Genomic DNA, 21,764 nt, shown 5'->3' with positions numbered 1-21,764 from the left:
TCTGACTCATGAGGAGACTTTAAAATTTCTAACTGACTGTGAAGACTTAGCAACAGATTTAGACGAGAGCATGCAAACTCTACACAGAAAGGCCACATAACATCTTTGATTTAATTGTGAGAGTTCTGAGACATTTTTTATACTTAGTTTAGAAGCATAGAATTTTAATCCTAGACTTTTGTGTATCATGCCATCCTGTTTTATCTGTTATAAACACACTACACAGCAGAGTCCTGCATGCATCAGATTGGCAAGAACATCTAATGAACTGAAAAGGCTATGTGCAATACCCAGCCACCGGCGCATAGGACCAATCAGGGCTCGACAGTGCGAGCGTTTCACTCGCATTTGCGACTAAAAATAGGTGTGTGCGAACTGTAAAAAATATTTAGGGGCACATGTGCGCATAAAAAAAAATCAGACGAAGCAGTCTATATTTTTGTCATTAAAAAAATATGATAATCTAACCGCAAATGTTGGAGGAACTCCAGCCGCCTTCCCTCTTCTCTGTGTGACATGGTTATGGGCGGTTTTCCAAGCCACTGTCGGCACAATGAATATAAGTCCAGTGTTTCCGCTACATTCATTTAGCAGCAGCGTGTCGCCGCTGCTAAATTATTGCCGCCGCTGCTGCTCGTTCAAAACATTTTTGCAAATGCACCACCACCACCACTCTGAGACATCTGTGCACTTGCACAGCGGAGTAGCCAGTATAGTGAGGAGAGCAGCGGTGAGGGGAGTGGGGGAAGGCTCCTATTTAGGGATGCACCGAATATATTCGGCCGAATATTGCAAAAAAACCCCCCACATTCGGTATTCGGTGGAATAAGTGAAAAGCAAGGCCGAATAATAGCGGCGTGTTTTGATAACGCAATCAAACAGCGTGCGGTGATGGACAGAGTAAAATGTTGGCAGTGTGGCGATAAACAGTAATGGCGAATCACGCCGGTTGTGGGTTGAACGGGGGTCACAGACACGGACAGGAATACGTATTCCTGTCAAATACGGCGGCGCATTATAACGGCTTACCGGCGAAGAAGTCCGGCTCCAGGTGAATAACTTGTTGTCATGACTGCCCAAAAGTACCCGAACAGCTGAGCCATGGCGGCACACAGTATGTGTCGTATCAGAGGAGAAACTTTAGGGACTGTTCGTTACTTATGAAGGAACTTGTCAGGGGAGGAGGGTGGCTGGTTGATTTTTATTTCATTTATTTATTTTATTTTGATCCCCCCTATGTTAATCACTTATTGATGCTGTTTTTGAAGTATGAATAAGTCAATAAGTAATTTATTCCATTGAAATATCATTGATGTATTATAGAAAAGTGATTTATCTTTTTATAAATGACAAAAGGCACATCTGCCTCATTTTCGCTGTGGTATCCTGATACTACTCAGAACCATGATACTTTCACTAGTATTGTACCGTGGGTCCCAATTGAGGGATGTCTCCCCCCCCCCAAGTTTTCTTTGTGCCCCTAAAGTTCTTTGTGCGCTGCTTACTTTTTCAACTTAGGAGCACATGTGCTCCTTGGGAAAAAAGTTAGCGTCAAGCCCTGCCAATTAGTTCTGCAACCTGACCTGACCTGCTGACACAAGGTCCACGTCCCACCCTGAAACCACAAATCTTATAATAACCATGGGTTGTTCCAATAATTTGGTTCAGCAGCAAGTTCAGAGTTACCGTTTTGGGTCATTTCATACAGGTGGAACTAAGATAATATATTGTAAAATGAAGGTAATGCAGGAAATACAGTTTAAATAAACATTTTATGCTTATTCTCATAATATCGAGATGCACATCTCCACAGTTAACGTGCCTGTTAGTAACACACCTGATTGAAGCGGCTCTCATATTCCAGCTGTTGCACATGTGAGAGCCAACACACGGTCAGCAGTCAGAGGATTAAAACTTTGATTTGATTTGATTTATTTATTTAGCACAATTGAACTAGACAACTGTGCAAGGGGGGATCGAAGCCCATGCGGGCTTGTACAGAGTTCCACCCCTAGCCATAATCACAAGCAAATGACATGCAGGCTAAATTCCTAGACTAAGCAAAAAGTCACAAAACAAAATACCAACAATAACAGTAACAAGAAACAAAAGCAAGAACAAAAAAGGAGCAAAACTAGGGTAATTGAAGCAAATTAGGAATTAATTCAAATTATTGTTACTCTTCATTGTATTTTAATATATTTATCGTCCAACACCCGCAGTCCAACTCGCATGTTCTTTTATCACCCAGAACCGAACCCAGTAACAAAATTAAGACAAAACACCCACCTGATGCAGGACTCTGCACAGTCTTGATAATCATCACTTATCAAAACAAAATGTGGTTTATAAGTAGAACTGTTATGGTTTTCTAACTTTGGCCAGCCTCTTCAGAATGAATACAACTTTCTCTTTCTGTCTGCTTTAGTAATACAACTGACATTTGTTTGTTAGGCTGTCAGATCTTAAGCTCACTACGGCCTCAGTCTTATTCCTAGTCTCTATGTGTCCAGTGGAAGCTTTATTGTTGTTTCCCCCTTGCCAACTTGAGAACTGGTCGGATCTTGGCTACTATCAGTAGTCAGGCCACATTGGTCAGAGTCTAGCCAGGCCCCTTGGAGACTTCCTGCCTCCTTTTGTCAACTCATGGGAAAAGAGGACCAGAGACCAGGCATGACTGGTACTCCAGCACTTCTGATGGACTGCCAAGGCTAAGAGCACAACTTCATTTGGCCATTTGCTGCACTTAGAACTGGGGAGGTGGTGAGAAGTATTTGTTTTGAAGTATAATTTGCAGGTTGGTGGTTGGTTGTGCTGAATTATCCCAGTGTGTTCCCTCACTCTCCCTGTGCTGTCGTTCAGGAACTCTCCTGTCATACAGCTTCACCAGTACACCTCAATTTTTGGCTGGCACAAGGTAACCCTGGTTTTTCATTCCCACCCACAGTGGTGTTGTAGGTGGGCTGTGATACATTGTTGAAACACACAACAACAGCCTTGTTCTGAGATCCCTCTCCCAGGTGCTTGCTTGTCTCACAGCTGTTGTCAGGGGTAATAATCTGACTAAGCAGACGAGGGAAACTGTGGTCCATCAGTAAAGACTACAGCCGCTACAAAACCACCCGATGTGGTGCACTGCATGTGTCAGTGCTGCGTTTAATAGGCTTTGAGAGTCTACACACTGCTTTTCAACTTGGAAGCAGTTGTAAGATAAACCTGAGGGTATGCAAGTTGACTAAAGGTTATCTAGCCATGTAGATTTGGCTTTATGTACCCAGGTACTAAGATAACTGTCCCTGAGATATCTGTCACCACCACAGTACATTAGAGGTGAATTATTTTTTTTTCTATATTATTGCGCTCACTCAGCAGCATGTCTTTCTGCATTGACAATGTCTTGGTTTTTCTGAATAATCTGAATAATCCACAGACCACATCGGTCTTCATCGTAATGTCTTTTTGCCAAAGGAATACTCCCTCTGAAACATTTGATAACAGGAAACACATTTTTTGCAATTTTGGTGAACTGACCCTGTAACAATATTGCAAACATACTTGTGCTATGAAGAGTTTGTATTTTCAGATCTTTTTCCCATCTTCTTTTCTTGTGAAATAGGCCATTTTCCCATTGGACAAAAACCCACCAACACCCACTGACATCTGGCTTTTATCTTTAATGGGAAAGGTTACAATCGGCATTCAACTCTGCAGTAGTCACTGGTATTTATCAGCTCTGGCTCTGATCAGCTCCAGTCAGCAGTGATGATGATGGACATGCTAATCTTAGCCCCTTTGCTGGTGCAATGCTATGATTCACAGTCACAAAATGTCTTCTGCTCTGTCCAAGTAACGCTCAAACATAGCTCAAAATCTAGTCTACACCAAACTTGAGAGAGAGACTGAATAACTAAGAGATATGAAATAGAGCCAATGTAACATTTTCACTGGTCTCTATGCTGTTTACCACTGCTTGCTAACCTGTTTTCTGTAATGTTGAATGTTGCACTCTAGAAGAAAAAAACAAAATGGAAAGGCATACTTGTCTGCTGCAGAGCTGTGTACAAGGCTCTGGTCTACTGGCAATGGGATAGCAGCATTTAAAAACCTGCAGATACATGTGGATAAGGATATAAGTTAGGTTTATCTCTTCAGGCTTCTACAAATCTTGCAAATGAATCAGTCAGTTAGGAATTCAACCAGAGGTACTGGGTTTCGAGTAGACATTGGTTTGTTGTAATAAATCAGTGGTCTACGTGCAAATCCAAGGGCATGCTTCGATTTTATATGTAGGTGTATACATTTGCTCATTGGCATGGTTGTGCATTTGTCTGTTTTATGGCCTTATTTTCTCTTAAGCTGCTGAAGTGTTTCAAAGTGCGATGCAGCAGGTAATTTATTAAACTTCACCATCCTCTTATTTGTTCAGGAAACTCATCTTGAACCTTCTCCACCCTCCTGCTTCTCCCACACACCCTCCTGCAGTGGTGCACAGATGAGATGAAAACAAACATGGAAAGGGGAGTAAACATTTCTAAATGCTGACTTAATAAAAAAACACTCCTAGTGAAAACAACGGCAGAGACCTGAGGGCCAGTGGTTCTCTTTGTTGGCTCATGCAGCTGCAGCACAGACGGGGCCTGCTGTAAGCTCCCATGAGCCCTGTTCCACCTCTGCCTGGGTGATCTCTGTCTTACATCTTTGAGCTTAGAGACCCGAGGCTGCTGCGCACAGTTCACGTAAAACCCATTGTCAGTGTCAGAGCAGAGGGAAATAAGTCATCTGCGAGCAGTGAACTCACCTAATAAGTTATTGATTCGGCTGGTGCTGATTTACAAATGGAAATTAGACCTAAATGAAGACTGCGGATGTCCTAAACCGTGATGACATGGACGGTAAACCAGTGTCTGAAACTTTGAGGCCCAGTGGTTTATCACTGAGTCATAGTAATCGTGTCCTAGAGCTACAGAAAGACTAAAATCACAATGAATCACCAAGCACAAGGTTGCGTCTTTATTTATGGTATCAAGGCAGAAGGAATTGGTTTACAGAGACAAAACTCGGAGAAGTCAGATTTAAGAGAAAAATGAAACTCTGTTCAGATCCGGGTTCCCACAGAATTGCCCCGAGCAACAGAGCTCTGCAGAGAGCAGGCGCTCCGTGGTTTCCTGACAGCTCCTCGTAACATGCTGTTTCTGTGATGGAGCTCAGTCTCTCCCAAGGATTTCCTCTTTTCTCATTTGAAACCTACAGACTCTCCCTCAACCAAAGACTCATGGTCAGTTTTCAAGTCAGATGGCTCACTGCTGCTGAAAAACATCCATTATTTTAATGGTCTGATGTAATGTCATCTGCATTCAAAAGCAGTATTGAGCTGTGCATCTTCCATTTGTGCTATATTTGATATCAGAATTGAATTACTTGCACAAAGTTTAAATAAGAGGGCTTTTTTTAAACAGAGGTAAACACAGACCACCAAGAGGAGGCATCTGGGTGGTGGGTTGAATTTGAATTTGCTGCCAAAAAGAGCTTGCTGTTCTGAGTCAAATCAGACTGTGTTTCCGCCTCCACTGACCCCCTACTGCATGCTAACGCAATCTATGCAATCTTGAGCAAGACAAAAAAGCTCTGGGATACAGGGAGTATTGTGTTCAACCGAGCGTTCCACAATTGTATTGAAATCATGTGATTAAGAACAGTTTCAAAAATGTCTAAACACCCTCCAGACCAGGGAAATCAGGAGCCACAGACTAAAACTATTACACAAAAGACATGAAATTGGCAGAATGACTTTTGTCTTTAGACGATAACATAGAGAGAACAGCCACTTTACCTGTGTTGTGGGGAGTGTAATTTTCATCATCCCTCCTACAATGATGAATCATTTTAAATGAGGCATTATGTGTTGTTCTTTTATTCTTAAGAGGTTTATTAGAGAGCAGATACTTTGGGTAAAGTCAGAGTGGTGCTCTGTCTTCATAGTTACTGAGATGGTGAATTTTCTAACATACAGTATGTATACTGTCATCCAGTTTAACAACAGCTGTTGTTAATTATACATCACTACTCTTGTTGGTCATTCAAATGAGGGCTGTAGCTAACAGATCATTTTATGGGGTTTTTTTTCTATAATTAGTTGATCTGCAGATTAGTATCTCAATTAATCAATAAAAAACATCCAAAAACAGCGTGAATGTTCATCACAATTTCCTAGTGCTCAAAGTGATGCCATTTAATATCTCCTTTTGTTTGACCAACAATAAGATAACCAACGGTATGCAGTTTATAGACATTTTTGTTATGAGATATTCTCTCATATTTTAGATATTCTTATATTTGAGAGTCTGGAAATATCAAATTTTTGGCATTTTCGCTTAAAAAAGTAACTTCAACCATTCATTTTTACTAATTGTGTAAAGAGTTGCCTATTAATTTCCTGTCAGTGAGCTTATCAAATTTCCAATATTGGATAAAACATGTAATATTAATAATTTATCAGTTCATAGTTATGGTCATAAATATGAGGACATGCAGTTACTCCAGTTCTATTTTTCTATAAGGAACTATTTTGACAAATGGGCTCAGTTTTACGTATTTCTTTCCGGCACTCCGCCCTGTTCTAGTTCCTCAGTTCACTTCCCCTCTTTCTTTTCATCTGCCAATCACATCCTATCTTGCATCTTTCATGTCTCTCTGTCACCTCTTTCCTCCCTCCTATTCCTCTTGCCATCTGTTTCTCTGTCCATTTTTATTCTTCTGTGATAATGGGGCAGAATCTGACCTGTTGCGACCCCGTTGCTCATCTGGCATGCCATGTGAAGTGAGATGTCACTGAGTTTGCTGGCAAGTCAAGGCCGCCGCCACACTTGAGATGAACAGAGGAGAGACAAGAAGCTGTACAGTCGACTCTCTGATCTGTCACTTGTCACACTGTCCCTGTGGTTTGGAAGCCTCTCCAAGGAGGCTGCTTGACACGTTGATGATTAGTTTAGTAGAGGCAACACGGCCTCGCTCTCCGTGGCCCCGCTCCTTCAGACTCCTGTAGCTTGGACAAAAACATCCTGCAACAGAAAACAGTGTTACACAACACCTACGACCATGTCACCAAACCCCTCTGGAGCCACCGCGAATGGTCAGCATTATTCGTCATCAGTGGGATGGGATTGATTTGGCCGGCTTTCCACAGAGCAGCCAGAGGTTGCTGGAGACAGTGTGGAGGTTTACCAACTCAGTTTGGACTTTGATTTTGTGAACAACCTGTCTCCCTAGCAACTAATAGCCCCACAGACCTTGAGGGATAGCATGTGTGTTTGTTTTAAAAGTTGGCTCTTTATGGCTGGAACTTGTTTGATATTGCGTAAAGAGGCCAATGATTTTCAGATGGGTGGCTGTTTGAATATGGACGTGTAAAAAGCAATATGTTGTGTACGTGAAGGGATGGGAGTTGATATGTTTTTATTGATACCACTGACTATATTGTTTCTGCTTATCGGTCTGTTTTTGCTCATCAATTCTTTTATTGAGTCCTGATCATTTTTCTGTGTGGAAGAAAGTAGGCCTACACAGGATTTCAGCATTATTATAAAGTAGGATATTTACCCTCTGTAACGGACATGCTGCCCGGTTGGGAAGCTTGACATCCATGCATAAAGTGACCAATGCATGGCATTCCTGGACTTTAAGCCCGTGTTGCGTAGAAAAGTGCTTCGGCATATTTCTGGTGTTTCCAATCTTATTTGAAATAATAATTTTACAGACATTACGCGCCGCACTGATGTCATCTTTCTTCATGAAATGAAGCTACGCTTTGGTCTGTTTTCTCCTCTCTGCCATGACTCCTTCTTGTTTCAGCAGAGTAGACGCATTGATGTTTGATGTCATTATTTTGCAACTGTCAGAAAAACATCATAGCATCAATAAAAAAGGCACTGATAAACCTGTATTCATACGATTCCAATGGGTCAGACAATTTGGAGCCGGTTCCCAACTGGAACCGCCTCCGATTTCCATCCTTATGTATGCATGGAAGCCTGTACGATCACAACATGAATTGGAATGTGCATTTTTGTGTGCATATTGTGTGTATTTCTCACCCATTGCTCCAGCAAACAACTTGTTTGATTCAGGTATAATTTTGTTGGTCCTTTGGACTTCTCTGAAAAGCCTTACGTTGTATTTGCGAGAACAAACATTGTAGCTTTTTTAATGGCTCAAATAATTAATCCATTATTGAAAGTTGCAGATTAATTTTCAGTCCATCATTTCAGCTCTACTCTTTTGTGAGCAAAAGGGACTGTTGTGAGTGTGTGATGCGAGTTGTGAGTGAGTGATGCTGTATTTGTACGCTAATTTTCACACGGATGCACAAATAATTGATGTTCTGCTTCATACGTTTCTTTGTTACATAGGGATACTATGATATATGGTTTAATTGCTTAGTTGATCATAGTGAATATATATTATTAGGATAATTGTGAACATCATGTCCAGCAGCAACCAAATAGACTTCTGGGCGAAACTCTGCAAAAACAGACTGCCCATGCACAAACCTTAAAAAATCGTGTCTCCATCAAGCATTTGCTTATTTCATATTGAAAGATGCCATTTCAAACACGCCATTACACTAAAAAGGATGTTCGCCAAAAAAGGTGTGTGTCCTATCTGTGATGCAATAAAAATATTTGTTTCTTTCACTTCTGTTTTAGTGCATATTTAAGACTTTTAAACATATTTTCATGAATATTGGGATAATATGGTGAATCGTAACTATTTGGCCAGGATAATTTTCAAATAGTTCCACGCGTATTGTTAGATGACCGGTGACATAGGAATCCAGATAAGCTTTGTAATAATAAGGTGGTGTAATGTCAGAGAAGGGTGAAGGTACAAGAGTTTATAACTAGTAGATTAAGATATGACTTGTGGAAAAAATGGAAGATAACTTCGAAAATCTTCAACAAAACCACTTGTTACTGGTTTTAGGGTCATTTAAGGATTCTTTCTTGCATTATGGACCAGTTATAGCTATACACCAGACTGTTTGTTAGTCTCCTGCAGGTAGTGCTCTTAAGAGTGTAGCCCGCTGACAACATAACAAAGCTAAGTGTGCTTGTTTCTGGTGTTATACTGTGAAGCCACTGAGAGCATCTTGTCAACCTGTGTCAGTTCGTTGCGAGTGGGTGCGTGATGACGAGTTTATTGATGTGTGTACTGCAGTGGGCGAGTGTTTTGCTTAATTACTCGTTTTAATGAATATATTATTTTTGGTTTCTTCTAATTTACTCTCTCTGCTGTCAGCTATATTCTGTAAACCTTTGATGTTGTTGACAGTAAACTACAATTACAAATATTCTAATGAAGTATGCAATGATATTTTTTTTGTATTTGACATACAGAGAAGGGATTTGTGTGTGGATTCCTTGCATGGATTTGAGCATCAGTTCGTGATAGTAATTCCTTGTCTCCTTGCAGTGATACACAGGAAGGGCATGACACAGAAATCACACTTCTTTCTAATTGTGCAGGAGGGAGGGGTGTCGTTTGAAATGTTTATTGCTTTTTGATCCCTTTCATGGATGAATATAAACACGTCTTCCAACAAAACTCTTTGTTTTATTAAACAAGATAATCTTCTCAAATGTTAAATTAGTGAGTTAAAACACAAGCAGCCATACAAAAACTTTGCCTCAATACAGTACAGTCTAAAACGATGATTTTAAGTCAAGGTCTTGTCAAAAAGTAAGTATAAAAGAGTACAAATCTGAGCAAACATTCACTGCCAACTGACATCACAGTTCGTATCAAAAAAGCACTGTGGTTTGCTCCATGTCCAGGTGTTTTCCCACTTTCACACAGGTCCATACTACCCCTCAATGACCCTGTGAGGGTTTGTCTCTCTAATTTTCTCTTTGAGTGAGGGCATGCCCAAGGATCAGTCACTACTATTGATCCACCAGCCAGCCAATTTGTTGTCAGAAGCACTTGGCTTGTTCATTATGAGTTTCCCTGGCGAAGAAAAACATGAGCAGCCTTTCATTTCATTTGGATGCCCTTGTGAAGTGAAAGGGAAGGTGGAGAGGAAGAGCGAGTCAGACAGGACGAGGGAGAGAGAGCGGATTGCCAATGAGAGCCTCTGAGTGGGAGGCAGCATAAGTTGGTTTGAGAAAAATTTAACAACAGAGGACAAGAGGCTGAGGCAGTGTCTCCTCCGTGCTTATTTGACCCGCCATTAACCTGAGTGCACTTGAAGCCTGGCAGAGACACTAGCACTGCTGTCTGATGCATCCTTCAGCACTGGCCAGCTAAAGCTGCCTGCTGTGCAAGTTGGAATAATTTAATTGAAAAGAGTGAAATTTAATGTGACAAAACCCTGACTCATTCATCAATATGACTGGTGCTTCTGCTAGGTTAGGATAGCGATGGAGTGAGAGAGAGAAAGGAGGAAGAGATAGATTGATAGATACGTGTTCATACAACAGTCATAGGACACCTTAATAGTTTCCCGCACCTTAGCTCTGATGTACTGACGGGTGTGGTGATTTCACAGATCCAAGTTTGATCTATAAAGAAAGGGAGGAGGAATGGGAGGAAAGAGAGAGGGGCTTGAATCCTTAATTGCAAAGATCAATTGAGATACTATAGCTTAGCATCCTGCACTGGCTGTGAACTCAGGCCTGAATCTGGCATCACCATCTATCTGCATCTTTTATTGAGACACTATGGCTTAGACCTCTGTTTAGCCCTAAAACTGACATCTGCCCATATCCTCATCTTCAACTACCAACCTGATTAAACCTCACTGCTACTGCCAACCTAGACCTGGGGCCTCATTAAAGAAAAATATCTTAACTGCTTATCTTATCTTAAGTTTCAGAACTAGGACAGATCCTATCTTCCTATTACAGAAGCAATTCTTAAACTCATTCCTACTCCCTATCCTAACTCAGAACTCCTATATACTCCTACTATGCAATATTAAAAAAAAGTCTTATTTTCTTCTTATTTTGCTGTGTTTAGGATGTTCCATGGGCACAGCACCCAGGTGAGCTTGGGACTCTAGAAAATCCCAGACACAGTGCTGAAAGAATGCAATTATGTAGCAAGGCGAAACAACAAGCAGACAAAGCTCGTTCCAAAATGAGAGTTAGTCTGGGGCCGTCTTTCACTTTCACTTTACAGTAACAGACAACTCCTGCATAGTATACCTTCACGAAGTTCTGACTATAACTGTAAATTCAATTCAGTCAGGACTCCTTGTGTCATGCCTGCATCAATATTTAAAATGTGTAGAATGGACCTACTTGAGATGGACAGGCCATGATATCAACAGCTCTCACTTGTCATCATCATGAACAAAAAAAAGAGTGGCGTTCAATTTTTTGAGAGTTCAGATTGCTCAGGTGACCTCTGTGAGGCGCATGAGATGCAATTCTGAGATGTTTAGGACAGACCTTCAGCTTCAGGCTGGAAGTTACCCTTAACAAAAAAACCAAAGTGCATCTATCATCTTTACGACCACTGGCAGAGCCGCATGCATCCTTGTAAGCTTCATAGCACATCGATCTAATTCAAAATGAATCATCTTGCCTGTCAATAGACACCCATTAATCCATGGCCCAGAAAATTTTAAGTGTCACCATGCAGTTTGAATTGTGATTTATATTTCTGTGTTCCTGTTGTCTCCCATCCTCTGCTGCAAGGATTATGCAATTAGTTGTCAACTATTGAATTAATCGGTAACTAATAAGTCAAATTCTCTGATTCCAGCCCCTTAAATGTAAATATTTTCTGGTTTCCTCACTCTTTTATGACAGTAAACTGAATATCTTTGGGTTGTTGACAAAACACAACAAAGAAGATGTCATCCTGGGCTTTGGGAAACACCAATCGAAAATTTTTACTATTTTCTGACATTTTGTAGCCCAAACAACTACTTAAGTAATCAAGAAAATAACTGACAGATGCATTGATACTGAAAAATAATCATTAGTTGCAGCCCGAACTGCCATACAGACCCAACAAAAGTGGTGCTGCCATTTTTGCCAGTTATTTTGAATTAGGACAGGGTCAATGCCATCCTAACTTAAGATTCCTAACTAGTAAAGTCCCTAAGTTAGGACAGTTCTGTAAATGCTTAATTTCTTTCCCAAGAGAAGATAGGGTTTTCCCTAAATGCAATAAGGAATCATGTTTCTGTAATACCAAAAACCCTGGATGTCATCCTAAATTGAGATAAGATAGGATTTCAGACTCAGGAAGTTTCTGTAATGAGGCCCCTGACCCAACCCTTGACCCAAAGCTATAGTTTTGCTTTATTTAACCTCATCCTGACTGTTAACTTACTGCACTCTGTCTTCTCGTGTATCTACTTGCAACACATGACAAACATGAATGCAGATGATTGGCTCAGCCAGAGAGAGAAAGAGATTAAATTCTTAGGAAGTTTGAATATAACCATTCCCAAACACAGTTCCCAGCAAGGTGTGGGGTATATAATAACGGAGTTTAATGGAGAAACTTTCTTCACCTTACTCTAAGATCAAACTTGTTATCTATCCACAGTATATGAGATAATAGGGCAGTGTCCATATTAAGTGACAATGATAGATCAGTTCCAGGAATTACAAAGCTAAGGAGCTGACTAATCCATAGGTGATATCATACTGACCTGCGAGTATCTGTATGACCTCATTTTCTGGAAGTTTCCAGCTTATGACATTTGCTGTTAATTAGCTGAATTTGTTTATCACAGGGGACTTAGGAGTTCTTGCATATTAGATCAATGTCTGAAGATCTACACTAACCTCTGTGTGTGGGCTTTTCCCTCCAGAGCGTCCAGTGAATGCAGACCAGCAGGAGCGGACCCTGCTGAAAGGCGTATTCAGCGTCAGGAAGGGCAAGTCGCAGCTGCACAAGTGGGCAGAGCGGCAGGTCATCCTCTGCGGCACCTGTTTAATCGTGGCCTCCGTCAAAGACAGCCTGACTGGAAAGATGCACATCCTGCCCCTGGTGGGGGGAAAGGTAAGAGTTCAGTGTTTGGAGAACAGATAACCTGAAGAGGTGTCAACCTTTCACTGTCCCCTGGGTAGAGTCCACACTACAGGCTGTGTGTAGATACACTGTAACAACACAGCTGGGTTGGACGGCTGCATAGTGCTGAATAGTTAAAAAGATGACGCACTACTTTACATGCAGACTGTATCGTCTAAAGCAAAATAGCCTTTACTGTGTGCTGTGTAGGCCGCAGAATGTATACAACTAAATACAATACAGCAGCTGATTTTACATTTACCTTGAACCACGGACAGAAAACCAATAAAAAATAATCTTTTTATTGGAATACCGTGATGGAAAATAGTTGAGAACCTCTGATCTCAAAGCTTTAAAGCTATAGACAGTGCAGATTCTTTGTACACATTACCATACCTGTGCTGAATTTGAAAGAAATCCACCATAAAATGCTTTAAAATCTCCACGCCATCTACTGCAGCCTGGTAGATGCATGCTATGTAACTTCAACTTCCCTAGTTTGTGTTCAGACAGGGACTATTGGCAGACTTGCCTTAATTAATATTCATTAAAATACAGAGTGCCATCTCTTTGGAACAACCTACTTCCATCATAACAATCAACATCTACATTCTCATTATTCAAAAAACATCTTAGAGGACTCTAATCAGCAAAGATTTATGACACTACATGGATTTCATTGTAATGCAACTTGTGAACAAACTCTTTGGTAATTGTACATTTCTATTAATTTTATATTACTGCTTAGTCTTGAAACATTGATGAATCACACAGTCTGTGTTTTTATCTTTTTTCTTTCTTCAAGCATGACTATTGCTAACTAATAGGGGAAGTATCTACGTAAACCATATTTGGCTTCTAACCTCTCTTGCACAATGTTTAAACTTTTTTTTTTATTTCTTACTCTCTTTTTTTATATATATATGTATATGTGCAGAAAAAATGAACTAGAAATAAACATGGCACCCTTCCCTTGTTCCTGGGGGACTGCCCATCATTCCGACAGCCAATATCTAGTCCAAAAAATGTCCCATTGGATTGAAAGCTCATTTCTGTGACAGGCTGTTATCCCCCAAAACAAATGCTCATTGCTTCCCGTCCCGTTTTTTCCAAAAAACCCAAAAAAACAACCACACTCCCTGCATTTACACAACCCAATTGCAAGTAAAAATGTTCACATTGTACGTTTCTGTAAACCACGGATACAATACATTTGTACATTATTTTGTAGCATTGAAACTTTGCTTTAAGGCTGTGGTGAACATGTGGTTTGGTTTAGGCAAAACAACACCTAGTTATGGTTATGAAAAGATCATGTTTTTGCTTAAACATCTATGTTTGGTAGGAAAAAAGCCACTGGAAAACCGGGCTCAATCCTGTGGGAAACGCCCCGAAGAGTCGCTAAAAACACCAGGGATCAGTGGCTCAAATTCAGTTGAGAAACTTAACTTAGCTTCAGGAAGTGTGTATTTTTGGAGAAAAATGACTTTGGAGCAATGGGTATTTGTTTTTGGGATAACAGGCTGTCGGAGAAATTGGTTTTTGGTCCAGTAGGCCGTCAGTACAACAGAGCATGGCACCATTTCCTCTCACTTTGTATCAACTGAGAGCAAAATGTTCACTTAATGATTTTGATATGATATCAGATATGATTTTTAGTGGTAAACCTCAGGTGTGCATTCACAATAGATTAGTTATAACGCTTCACTTTTGTCCACAAACCCTCTGGCACACACAGTTGAAGTGAACAGGTTAGCACATGTACGGTCGAGGGTCTTCTATCAAATCTAGGGAGGAACAGTAAGAAAAACAATGCTGACTAGTATATAACTTTGTGAAAATCTAGTCTTTTACCAATATCTTGCAATAATGAGTCATGATAATCATCATTTTCCATTTGTGTTTTCTCAATGTGTGTCCTCCTCATTGTATCTGTGTATTTCCTTTATATTGAGGTGGAGGAGGTGAAGCGGAGGCAGCACTGCCTGATGTTCAGCTCAGCCGGATCACAGGCCCAGACATACTTTGTCAACTTCGACACACTCGCAGACTACCAGCGATGGCATCGGCAGGCATCAAAAGTAAGCAAGAGACAAAGAGTGTGTGTCACTGTGTGTGCAGGACCCAGCTTGTGTCTCCCATGTTTTCTCTCCGCAGCAGTTTGTTTGTTTCCAGTTAGTCCCTCTGGGCTTGTACTTAAATCAGAGATTAGATGTTAGGACTACAGTTGCCTTCTGCCTGTTGAGCCGTCCAATCAGAAACCGCTGCCTCTCTGAGTGTGTCTGATTGGCTCCACAGAGGCAGACTCTCAGCGGTGTCTGGCATTGATTGAGCAGCATACCTCTATTCACTTTTATTGAGGTTTTGTTTTTTTTTGCCATAAAGGCCCTTAGCAGTAGAGCTTTTGTTACATAAATCACCGTGGATCAGAAGATGCTAAATGACCCAAACACATTTTTGTATTTGTGTTGTATGCTGTGTGTCTTTCAGAAAATCTTGCCAGGTCTTCACAGCTGTTCTTCAAAAAATTCATTGTTTCTGTTCTGCTCAGCCTGCTTTGTCTCTAATATCCTAATTAATGGCTATTGTACCGCAGCTCCTTCCTGGAGCTGAACAGCCTCTGTGAGAGCCTCCACTGAGGCCGAGCCAGCATACAATTAGCCATGGAAGGAGAAAGCCAACTGAAAAAAAGAGAAAGAAAATCCAATTAGTTGCAGATTCATGCTAAGTCCAGGATCTCTCTCTACCATGGTGGTATGGATTACTGGGTTAGAGTAGCCTGTTAGTGCACTGTGTTTAGGCTGAGACTTAGACGAGAGGTTTCTATGGAGACTGAGGATGATGACTGATGAAGGTTTTTGGTGGATTTGGGCCAGTGTAGGGCTGCACGGTATATGCGGTAGACGGTAGAAATGATATAAATTTGGCCCACGGTAGAGATTTGCGCTCTACCGTCCTATCGTTGATGACGTCATCGCACCTGCCTCAGTGTGAAAATGGCTGCGAGCACAGAGACAGCGGAGCAAGAGGAGTTGGTTCACGTCCGTGATTTAGCGTAGCACGTGCAACATGTGTTGCTGGAGAACTTGTGAGTGAGTGAGTTAATGTCTTATGAACAGCCCCGGACTTCTCAGACTCTTTTAGCGACTTACCGCTCAGAGGGAACTCATTCAGTGTCTCCTCTGGCAGCAGCACAGCGCCTCTCCCTCTCCTCTCTCGCCGTGCGCACACAGTGGTTTTCGGCAAGAGAGTTTGTCATAAACCTTTGGTAATGTAAACCTATGTGACGCTAGGGGCTCCACAAAAAACTCCATATGTGAATGTGTGATAGTTGTGGTATCATAACAGCCTGTCACAGGTTACAGCGTGATGATTAGAGGAGAAATGGCAGAGCATAAAGGTCCAGGTGGAAAAAACACAACTCAGTCATTTAGGATTTTGCTAAAAGAAGGAAATTACCTTTTGATATAGATCCCAGGGGACATTTTGCACCGTAGAGTACTGGGTTTTAATTTTGAGTTTTGAGATCTGCATTCTGCACAATAAATGCTCTAAAAAATACATTATATCTTTGCTTTTTTTGTTGTTGGTTTTTTTTTTTTTTTATCAATTTAGCTTTGCTAAGGGACTACAAAACCCATTCAGAAACACTTCTATTATAACTTTTACACTTAAATTTATACCGCGATATATACCGTTACCGTAAAGGGATTCGATTTATACCGTGATATAAATTTTAGGTCATACCGCCCAGCCCTAGGCCAGTGTTTATGCTACATTGCATAAATCATAAGAGTGTGTGTCAGCATGTACATTTGTGCTCGCAGAGTGCACTTGCAGGACAGGACTGAATACTGGAGCGCGGGGATACATTATAGAGCAATATATCAACTTTTGTATATTTATAATTGTAATGTATAATATAGAAATAATATATATTATTGATATAAATATATTTATAGGAAGTCAGACTGTGTAAAATATATTGTAGATTAGTTTGATTTTTGAAATAATTATGCACCAATTTTACAGTTCATTCACAATTGGTACATTTTATTACAATTTAGGAAATATGAACTTTAATATATAACAAAAGATAAAGTAGTGTTTGCTGGACAACTATAAAAGAAAGGTCAAGAAAAGTGACTGCTGTGTAAACATGTAATTTATGGTCTTGTGTAATTATGCAATAAAAATCAGTTACTATCGGTAATAAATTGCAGTCTAATTTTGCAATATGTGTCCTCTTTTATAGACTCAGGCTATAAATTGGTGGTGGAATTTGGATAACAACATAGATGGTGTCAGCAATCTCTTGCCAGTAACACTTTTATGTCTTTTATTAGTTGTTAAAGGGACAGGTCACCCTAAAATCAAATTAATAAACATGCATCTACTCATGGACTAGAGGCTCGTGCTTGTGACAGCGCGAGATGTAAACATTAATGATGTCCTCCTCAGGTGAGCTGTAATGTTAGCTAGCTCTGTGGTGTTAGGTGAGCTAACAGTAGATGCTTGCTTCCTTCTGTGCAGTGATATTGTTAGCTGGTGTAGTACGGTAGAAAGAAAAAAGTCCCTACATAAAACTAGTCTGTGAATCATCTTGAGTAACTGGATCATGATTTCTGGAAAGAGACGTTGCTGTTAAGTGTTGTTGTGAGTTGTTTAAGCACCACAAGCTGAGTGCCATTAACGTCCATTATATTTGAGAGAAGGCAGACATCTCTACAGTCGATATCTGCACACTTAAAAACTCAACAAAACAATCTAGACTGATAAATCGCACTACAGGTAAGAGGAAAAGATGTGTTTTTGATTTTGGGGTAAACTTTCCCTATAATGTACAAATTGAATTAAAAGTCCATTCCTGACTACACATCAGCTAAAACCATCTGTGCAGTTAATTAATTCAGTGAATAATATTTATTGTGTAACTGATTATTCAGTAATCATCACACCAGATTAAGGACGCCCTCTACAGTTTAAAAAGTCAGAGACTTCACAGACGAGCCTGAAGTACTGCAACATTTTGTCTCTGTCAGTGGCATCATGAGATTTCAAGTGTGACTGCCAACAGGAACGGAGATGCCAATCAAAGTGCTATCTAACCTGACTGGACTAGATATGGTGTAAGCATGTTTTAAGGTTAATGGATATATTAACCTGTGATGGCATATTTACCCAAATACACATTAGTAGTCAAATATGACTACCAGTTCCTGGTTTCTCAGAGCAATAAGAAATTATCTGATCGCATGTATGAATGATTGAATCGATGTGAAATGACTTATTGATGAAGGACTGAGAGGACCACAGTAACTGTTAAAAGTCACTATACTTCTATTCATGCTATTTTAGTCCTTTCCAAAACAGCTGTCTTCTTTTGGTGTCATCTTTGCTCGTCTTCTGATTCGATCACATTGCTTCACAGTGTTTCACAGTCGCGATTTTAAATTGCTATGCAAATCATCTAAAACAGCAAAACTCTTTCATTTTCTTTTGACCCCTTTTAAATTCTTCTTTGTCAGCCTATGTCCGTCGTCCTGCTTTCACGTCATTTAATTACTCTTGTTAAAGAGGAATTGTTTTTTTAAGGGGCTGGCAGATGAGTAGTTTTGTGGGAGATGAGCAGTTTTGTCTTTGTCATCTCTAAAAGCAGTGACGTAATGTCACGCTCTGCTGAGCAGCCGTCCCATTTTCTGGGTTGCTGCACAGTGTGCAGCCCTGTAGTTAATGGAGGAGACTGTCCTCAGACTGGACTGGGCGAACACTGCTGAGTAGCTTGCAATGATGGCCCGGCCTGTAAACAATCATCTCTGAGATGATGGGGGATTCTGTGCAGCTACATTTTTACAAGAAAAATGTGACGCGAAGCTGTGTAACTGTACTGTAACAATGGTGAGAGTAGACCAAGATTTGAACTAAGCTAAAACAAACACAAAATCACACATGTAGATGTAATCACACACTCCTCCCGTGGTACTTGTGAGGACATTGTGTGTCACATAGTCATTCTCTGGGGACTTACTCTGTCTTAGCCTAACACAACACAATGCAACAGCACCACAAACTACAGCCTTTAAGTGTTACCTTTAAATAGGTGTAACTAATGAACTGGCAGCTCAGTGTATGTCTACACATGTTTGCTAAGGTCTGACAGTAACGGACAGAACTCCATTGAACTGGAAACTGGGGCATTGTCTGTCTGAGGTAATGTCTTGGCAAGGCAGCTGGCTGCTTGCATAATCTGAGCCCAGTTTTATTTCTTCCTCTGTCCATTGTCGCAGCTCTCTTAAGGTAAATACTCCCCGCTGTTGGGTGGATTTAAAGTTGGAATTCATTACAAGGCGTGAGGCAGAAGGGCGGTGGCCGCCTGATTGTGCTGATCAATGCACTTTGGATTGCAAGGCTGCAAGAAGGAAAGGAGCTTTATTGTCTTGATATAATGGGCCAAGGGAGAATACTGGTTTTCTTGATTGGATTTGATTGATGCTTATGGGGATATCACTGAAATTGAGTTTTAGTCCAATATCATACAAAAAGAGGATAACTTATAAGTCAAACCAATTTGCTCAATGTGGCAGAGTTCTTAGTTTAGGAAATATGGATTTAATTTTGATTGCAATTTACTCTACCTGCACTACAGCAGCAGCCAACTCAGCAGATGTTGACAGAACATGTGTGTAAAGGTTTTTAGATTTCATACTGTATGAGCTATGTGATGTGATGTGACACTGACATGCCAAAATTTTGATACTCTCTTTAAACAGATAAAGGTTCTTGTCTTAACTCTGTGTTTGTGTGTGCATGTAGGTGGTGTCTCAGACAGTCAGCTTGGTGGACCTGTCCTGCTACAGTCTGGAAGTAGTGCCTGAATATCTATTTTACTGTCAGGATATCACCCACCTCAACCTGAGACACAACTTCATGAGCCTTCAGGGGCCTGGAGGCCTTCTTAACCTCCCCAGGTAATCACCCATCCTTCACCCGAAGAATTTTACACAAGTATTTGCTAACAGAGAGACAGTAGAAGTCCATCATTTAGCAGGGGTCATGGCCTTGTGGTGGAAAGTGTCTGCCTTGCTGAAATATGTTTCTACACGACAGAGAGACTCTAATGCATTCTTGGGTGCTATTTTGTAGCTGACCATTTGCTCCGGCCTCTGGTTTCTTTCTTTTTTTCTTTGAGCACAGGAGAAATGACTGTAATAATATATACAGTGATCTAAATCCAGTGAACAAGACATGCCTTTAATTTCTCCCTGTGTACCCTGTGCTGCTGTAGCCTTTTGGTTTGTATATTTAGAGAGAGAATGCATGGATAAAAGGAAACGGTCTGTACTTTGACCAGCGCTGTGACTCACAGCAGCCACCTCCACTGCTCACAGCACCCTGGGGAACAAGAGGAAGGTGGAGTTAATGTGGAAGATCTGACTGTGCACCCGCATGTCATCACTTTATACATCACAGCCCAATCTCTCGGACACGTGTTGCAAATGTCTACACACAAATCAGAATTGATGCATAAGATGTTTTTCTATTTTAAACAGCCAGTTGAAACACATCCCACGAATGAACAAACACATACTCCAAACTATCCCCATCAAGCGTAGTAGACATATGACTGGCTGAGCTAAATCTGGTAACATCATACACTGGTAATACTAATGCTACCAACGGGGTGATTTGAATACTTTTCCAATGTGAACACTGTCCTTCCTTGGATGCCGAGACACTGACTGATTTTTCCAGCTGCCTTTAAAGCCATCTTAATAACATGGTGCAAGCCCGAGGCACAAATAACAGCACAAAACTCCCACAGTGGACTTGTGGGGAATGAATCTGCAGTATCTAATTTCCTCAACGATTGGTGTTCAGCCTCAGCTGTTAGTTAGTTAGTACCATATATCTTCTTTTCATCCACATTCCTTGTTCACTGCATTCTCCTGAGACACAACAAGTAGCTTTGCAGACAAGACAGTGCACTGAAAATGTGGACCACAGCAGGCAGGCCAGCAAATATACTGCTGCTCATCTGTGTCATTGAATCTTCCAGTGTTTAACAGCTCTTTCTCAACATCACAGTCGTCTTCTGTCGAAGGCAAAAACAAACAAAAAGTGTCTTATGTTCCTTGTAGTGTAAACCGCAGCTTTTGATTGCTGTTTGGTTGAAAAAATGCAAGTACTGCCTTTTATCTATGCACCCTTCTCAGGTAGTGGACCCCAGAGTCCTGCACAGGTGCAGTTTTGAAACCCGCTCAGATCAGTGCCGACCTATTACCTGTTATCTCCAAGTTAAATGCAGACCTGCCTCAACCTGTTAGAAAAAGTCCCGTGAGCTGTAATTAAACACACTTTAAACTTTTTACAAGCAGTAAAGCCACTGACAACATAATTTTTACCGTCTCTGATCAGACCAAACTTCCCCCAAATGTATAACTTGGCCCTCGCCGATGCAGCTATCCTAACCTACATCGCTGTCTGATCAGTGATGTCCCGTTATTTGGCTGGATGTGACTTTAGGGGTCAAAGGTTGTGTCATAGGCGGCCACAATAAAAAACAATTTGGTGGCTGATTAGGCCTTATAACATTAGCTGATTTAGATGTTAAAAATGCAGTCATTTTCATTTCTGATCACTTTTGTTACTCACCCTCTGCACAGTGCAGGACTGGATCAGTTTTAGGTCATAGTAAAGTGATGTCAGACACATCCCACTATGTTGGTGTTCACTCACAG

At 40.8% G+C, this 21,764-nt stretch overlaps 1 protein-coding gene across 2 annotated transcripts in view; it reads left to right on the top strand.

Moving 5' to 3' along the window:
• The window catches only part of phlpp2 (PH domain and leucine rich repeat protein phosphatase 2), a 47,833-nt gene that overhangs the window by 10,774 nt on the left and 15,295 nt on the right, over nucleotides 1–21,764 (top strand). For both annotated transcript variants that reach the window (XM_033627603.2, XM_078175709.1), the window contains exons 4-6: nucleotides 12,827–13,017; nucleotides 14,982–15,107; nucleotides 19,840–19,994. In XM_033627603.2, the coding sequence (XP_033483494.1) occupies nucleotides 12,827–13,017; nucleotides 14,982–15,107; nucleotides 19,840–19,994 (472 nt within the window). The remainder of the gene's footprint in view (nucleotides 1–12,826; nucleotides 13,018–14,981; nucleotides 15,108–19,839; nucleotides 19,995–21,764) is intronic.

Source organism: Epinephelus lanceolatus, chromosome 2 (assembly GCF_041903045.1).
Source record: "Epinephelus lanceolatus isolate andai-2023 chromosome 2, ASM4190304v1, whole genome shotgun sequence".
NCBI classification, from domain to species: Eukaryota; Metazoa; Chordata; class Actinopteri; order Perciformes; family Serranidae; genus Epinephelus; species Epinephelus lanceolatus.
This window is presented reverse-complemented; position numbering and strand designations above follow the sequence as displayed.